The sequence below is a fragment of the Castanea sativa genome, chromosome 6, assembly GCF_040712315.1.
Source record: "Castanea sativa cultivar Marrone di Chiusa Pesio chromosome 6, ASM4071231v1".
In the NCBI taxonomy this organism is placed as follows: domain Eukaryota; kingdom Viridiplantae; phylum Streptophyta; class Magnoliopsida; order Fagales; family Fagaceae; genus Castanea; species Castanea sativa.
This window is the reverse complement of record NC_134018.1, coordinates 48,643,862-48,649,883: the sequence shown is the minus strand read 5'-3', so window position 1 is coordinate 48,649,883 and position 6,022 is coordinate 48,643,862. Positions and strand designations below refer to the sequence as shown.

General features: G+C 35.5%; 1 protein-coding gene across 2 annotated transcripts; it reads right to left on the bottom strand.

The window, feature by feature from the left end:
* Positions 1 to 443: 443 nt before the first annotated feature.
* LOC142640970 (metal tolerance protein 11) lies at positions 444 to 5,280 on the bottom strand. 2 transcript variants are annotated; one of them, XM_075815314.1, is made up of 6 exons: positions 4,902 to 5,280; positions 2,836 to 2,945; positions 2,492 to 2,737; positions 1,897 to 1,977; positions 1,519 to 1,752; positions 444 to 990 (listed from the first exon to the last, which is right to left on the bottom strand). In XM_075815314.1, the coding sequence occupies exons 1-6, from the start codon at positions 5,071 to 5,073 to the stop codon at positions 643 to 645; spliced, it is 1,191 nt and encodes a 396-aa protein (XP_075671429.1). In that variant the 5' UTR covers positions 5,074 to 5,280; the 3' UTR covers positions 444 to 642. The 2 variants fall into 2 exon arrangements, with proteins under 2 accessions (XP_075671429.1, XP_075671430.1); XM_075815315.1 differs by lacking the exon at positions 4,902 to 5,280 and adding an exon at positions 4,410 to 4,710.
* Between the last annotated feature and the right edge of the window lie 742 nt (positions 5,281 to 6,022).

The window sequence follows — 6,022 nt, the reverse complement described above, 5'->3', positions numbered from 1 at the left end:
AGTTAGAAAACTGAAATGAAATCTGAAGAAACTTAGAGGATCAATTTCGCATTTTACCCAAAATCTTTGTAGGTGGTCCATTATCCAAGTGAAGCATACCATCAATTGCCACATCAGTACTAATGTTAAATTTGTTAGACTATGGGTTACAAACATTTTGGCATGTTGGGACCATAAGTGTCCAATAACGTATTTTCCAAGCTCCAATTGTTCCAAACAAACTCCCCCAACTAAGGCCTCCAAAAAGCAAGCTTGGTCCACAGATTTATGAACGCTAAATTGACATATAAGAACTTTCTTGTGCTAGTTGAGGTTAGGCCCATATTTTAATCTGCACGTTATCATGACAATGCCAAATGGTTGGCTTGGGTAATGGGTTACCTTTAAAGTTGCAAAAGGCCAATAGCCGTAAGCAGATGTTCAGGGCAAGTTAGCTCCCCAGCTAACAAATGTTCCAAAGTATTACACAATTTCACTGAATGTACACTTATAATCAATTTTCTCCATGATTCTTACAGCTTCAGATTGTACTCAATAGGAGTTAAATTTTCACATTGAAGTAGAAGCAAGAACCTGTGGCGTGTAAAAAGGAGCAAGAAACAAAACTTTTAACAGAATTAATATTAGATTTACTTCTTACTTCTAGTGGTGTGACTGAGCATGCTCAGGTTTGTGCGAGTACTCATAATCGAGATGTACAAAGGCACGCTCGATGTCAGGCAAGTGCTCAAGCTTCTCCTGCAAGGATTCCCCAATGTCGTGAGCCTCTTGCAAGGGCATGCCTGCTGGCAAGACTATGTCAACTTCCACAAAGTAGTGAGAGCCAAAGGTGTACGCCCGAACTGTATCAATATGTTTTATGGCCTCGTCGTGGTTCCAACAGAGGTATGTCAGTTTCTGTAGATACTCTGGTGCAGCTGATTTTCCCACGAGGGAGTTCACATTTTCCAACACTGTCATTGACCATGTACGGATGGTATACAAAGCCAGCTGCAGTAAGCCCAAAGTAATATGTAAGTGCAATGGAAGAAAAGAAATAGCCTTGAGAGTCCATAACTCAAGTTTAGAGAAAGAGGAACAAATTGCCAGATCCACGTCACGACAAATTACATCAGCATTCGATAATCTTCATGGTGTCAATTAACAATTTGACATATAATCAGAAGATTATCAGCATATCAATAAACATGATTTTTTTAAAAGAATAGACAGCTTGATCAGAGAAAAAGAAAACTGTCGATAGGCACAAAAAGACATGGAATTGCCAAGGTGGATATACTTGGAAGATCTTAATTTCCAAAGAGGCAAAGACTACGGGTATAACAGCCTTTTATCTATTCTAGTAAGTCCTCTGATTTATTTAAGTTGAATAAGATTCAAACTCCAAAATAGAACCAATATACGGCAAGCTCTAATAGCGGTCCCATGAAAAAAGAAATTAGATAAACATTTCCTTCAGCTTTTAACTCCATGCATAGAGTTTAAGAAAGAAAAGAATTTTGACAAAGACAAACTTACAATGATAGCTCCAACAGGATCCATCCAATCAGTAATATAATTAGCAAGGAGAGCAGCAATGAGTCCAATAACGTTGGTGATAACATCAAAAAAGTGGTCCTGGGCATAAGCTTTGACGATCTCATCAGTGAAAGAACGGCAATAAAGAACCAGACCGAGTTTTACCAAAGTCACAGAGAGCATAATGCCAACAACCCATTCCTCTTGCTCTTTGGTCAATGAGAAATCATTCTCCTTAAAGCACATAAATATTGAGAAGCAACATAAAAGTCAGTTTATGTTCACAAGTGTATCCAGTAATTCCAAAAAACCATGGTAAAACAAATTGATAGAAAATGGAAGATTAACACATTAAGAATTTAACTAGCAGCCCCTTACATCAGATAATAGTGTGCGTATTGACTCCAAGATTATCTGCAGTCCAAGGGTTGCCATGACAGAGGCAAAAACAAGGATCCCCTGCAAGTTGTTGCCAAGATGTATCAAATTCTATGTACGTAGTAATATTATTCTAGTCTTTTAATATCATTGGCTAGAATGGATTATACAATTGAAGAGAATGGATTAATAAATATCAAATTAAGATAAAGTGCTGGTCTGAGTCCAGTCCACATTCTTCTACAAAATTAGTTATGGAATTGGAAAATAAGTTTAGGAGAAGGTTGAAAAGCTCTTGCTTGTAGAAATAGGCCCACATACTAGGATTAAGAGGGCCAGTACAAGCTAATTGGTTCCTTCCTGGTCATGCAGAATCAGTGAACAGTGAGGTAAAACCAAAGGTGGCAGCATGTATCAAGCAGGCAACATTAGACGTGCATCCGAAACCAAAATAATCATTTATTGCATAGATTCAAGTTGCATTATCACCAAACTTGTCATTTGTAAACTTTTTCTTTATTTTTTGAGAAGTTTGTCATATGTAAACTTGACCATAAAAATTTGACTTCACAAGAAAAATTGGAGGATGGCTCACCAATGGCTGCATACGTCTCTTCCCAATAGGATATTGATATGGATTTGGTGTTTTCATGGAGAATGCTGTAAACCACAGGATGAAGCCAGACAGAAGATCAAGAAGTGAGTCCAATGTGGATGCAATGATGGCTAAGGAACCACTTCGGACAGATGCATAGACTTTAGCCGCAAAGAGAAACATGTTTGCAATATTTGATATCCTAATAGCAAACGTTTCACTTCTAGCCAACTTGTCCTTCTCTTCCTAATACCATAAAAATAGCACCATTTCAGTTTTGAGTCTGCAGACAATAATAAAAAGAGAAAATTACAAGCTTTGGCAAAGAAAATGATCTTATGAACCTTTGACATCTTAGGAAGAGAACCACTTCTTGTTAACTCATCCATCTCATTAAAGCCCTCAAGCATTTCTGCCTGCTGCTGATAGTACTCAGCCACATTATCTTCAGGACCTGAACCCATCAAGCAAACAAATGAATTGGGGTCCATGTAATATCTCTCAAATGTTGATTGATAGTTATCTTAATCGATGAATCATTCCGATCAACATCACTTTCTCAATTTCCCCAAGTCATAGTGTCCAACTTTTATACTTACATTATAAAAGTAACCACTAACCAGTGATACATATAGGCTATGCAAATTTGTGATTCCAAACTTTTTACTTTAAAATTAGTGATATACCAGAAAATTAGTGAGTTCTCAATGTACAAGGATTTAAGAGAAACCATCCTTCAAATTCTATCATGTTTAACTGTTAATCCTCTAAAACCTACAACAACAACAACAACAACAACAAGGATTTTTTTTTATATATAACTATAAAAACCAAACTATATTATTAGTTAGTCAATGTTTGAAACTAATTTGGTATCTAACAAATCGAGTCCTCTGGACTCGATTTTGGAATGCTAAATCAACTACACTGAACTTGATTTCAACATCGTTCGTAGCTGATGTGGATACTTGGTCCACGTAAGCACCGAACTTGAGTCCACAGGATTCGAGTTCTGTCAAATAGAAATCGAGCCCTATGGACTCGATTTAGTAACCAAAACCTAGAAATCAAAACACAGAGATCAGCAAAACCCAAATATCAAAATGTAGAGATCAACAACCAGTGATAAACAATGAAGAAGAAAGAAGCAACGATGCAAAATCCAGCAACCCAGGCGCCGATTCAGGCGATGGAAATCGGATCGGACGTGTGGTTTCTCGCCACCGCTCCAGTGGAGGAGAAGAACATGTACCCAGCAACCCAGGCGCCGATTCTGATCAAACCCAGGCGGCGAAAGCTTCAGGCGATGGAAATCAAATCGAACGTGTGGTTTCTCGCCACTGCTCCAATGGAGGAGAAGAACACGTTGGAGTGGAAAGTGGGTTTCATTTGTTTTGGATTTGATTAGTTCATGGGTTTTTGGGGCTTGGAAGTGGAGAGTGGGACGGCATAAGTAAAAAAAAGGGAAAGGAAGAACAAGAAAGTCACTTGGTTGCTGAAACAAAACTTCACTTTCTGAAACAAAACGAAATCGAGTTCTACGTCTACGTGGACCAAGTATCCACATGAGCTACGAATAATGTTGAAATCGAGTTTAGTCCACTTGATTTAGCATTTCAAAATCAAGTCCAAAGGACTCGATTTATTAGATACCAAATTAGTTTCAAACCTTGGCTACTAATAATATAGTTTGGTTTTTATAGTTGTTTAAAAAAAATCCCAACAACAACAACAAATCCTTAAACAGCCATAAACACAAACATGAGTGATGCAACAAGAACTTACAATCTAAACCATCTTGAAAGAAAGTGAGACCACCAAGCAACCAACTGAATAGCTAAAGAAGACCCAAAATTTCATTTTATTTTATTTATAAAAAAAATCCCAAATATTCTTCAATCAAAGAAGAGCCGCTTACCTAAAATCTTCTTCAATCAAAGAAGAGCTACTTTCAATTATACCTGTTTTTGTGGTCATTTTCCAAAGCAAACCCCACAAATTTTCAATTAGTACTAACCCATCATCTTAACACCAACACTGTATATATAAAAAAGCCAAGAGTTGGGCACAGCACAACCACTAATCCAATCCCACATACATCTAAGGAATCAACAAAAATTCCCACTAAACTAAAAAATAAAAACAAATTAAAAGCAAAAAGCAAAGCAAAATAAAATAACAATTAAGAAACAAATAATACCAAAACAAGTAAAATTCCCAGAGACTAAAAATTCAGCATAGAATACTAGTCATTTCAGACCAAAAGAGAGTCAGACAAAAAAAAAAAAAAAAACATAAATAAATGTACAGAGCTACAATAAAGAACATCATCAAAGGTACTCAGTTCACCAACCAAAATAAATTTGATAAGTACGTGGAACAGAAGAATAAGGTTGTTTTGGGAAATTACCTAAAACCCCAAGACAGCAGTCATGGAGTCCACGAGGAGGCTTTTTGTCCTGGTGGTCAGTGGATACCTGAAACCCATCGAAGTTCAACCGCCACGACCGGTCATCAGTAAAGCTGGGCTCCGACAACAGCGAGCGCTCCTCGTCGTTATCGAGCGCCACCGGGTCAGTCATTCTCAGGTCACTTGAGCTGTGAAGAGGAGGGTTAGAGGTTGTAAATTCAATGAGAATACGAGGAGTTTTCTGAGAGAGTGTGAAATGCAAGACTGTAATAATAAGAGAGATTATTGTGGTGGCTGCTATATTTTCGATACCAACCAGAGAAATACGAAATACGAAAAATCAGAAAATGGATTTGGTTTTTTTGAAAACGTAGAGAACGGAGAAGGGTTTGAGATACACGCGCTTGTTTAAATTGGAAAGTTAGCTAGCATTCCTTCTATTAATGTTTGGGTGCTTTTAATACAACGTATAATAAATGATTTTAAGAAAGTTTTTATACCACTTTTATGGGAATATATAAAATTGTCAATAAAATTAATTGTTTTATCATTTTTTCTTTTAAATATTTCTAAAAGTAGTTTATAAACTAATTTTCTTGAGACATTTGTTAACATTTCACTTTATTTATTTATTTATGAAAATTAGGTAATTTTTAAATACTCTCGGAGTACATAGAATGATGTTCACTGGTCTCACATTCATAACGAGATCTACTTATTAAATTTTATGATAAGGTCTACTATGAATGTGAAAAAATGAAGTGTCATTTCACTATATTTCGGGAGTACTTAAGAATTTTTTATAAAAATTACTTATTTTTGTAATTTATTAAACATGATTTGACACAAAAAGTTAAAAATTAGCTTATTTTTAATATATTGAAAGCTGTGTGAATTTGGAAAATAATTATAAGTTGACTTTCTGTTTATTTAATGTATTATTTGTGAATTATATGCTACTTTTTTGTCTCAATTTTATTTTAAACAATTTTACATTCAGCTTTTTAAAAAAATAAGCTAATTTTTAGTTTTTTATTTAATATTAAGCAAATAAGATTTAGCTTACTTTCAGTACTTTTTTAACTATGATCTCCTTTTATTTTAATGAGAAACTGTCACAT

Excerpts from the sequence above, each read along its gene's own strand:
- LOC142640970 (XM_075815314.1), bottom strand. The coding sequence starts at position 5,073 with ATGACTGACCCGGTGGCGCTCGATAACGACGAGGAGCGCTCGCTGTTG. Across the intron at positions 2,738-2,835 it reads CTCTTCCTAAGATGTCAAAG|GAAGAGAAGGACAAGTTGGC; the intron begins GTTCATAAGATC and ends TTATGGTATTAG. Across the intron at positions 1,978-2,491 it reads AGAGACGTATGCAGCCATTG|GGGATCCTTGTTTTTGCCTC; the intron begins GTGAGCCATCCT and ends AACAACTTGCAG.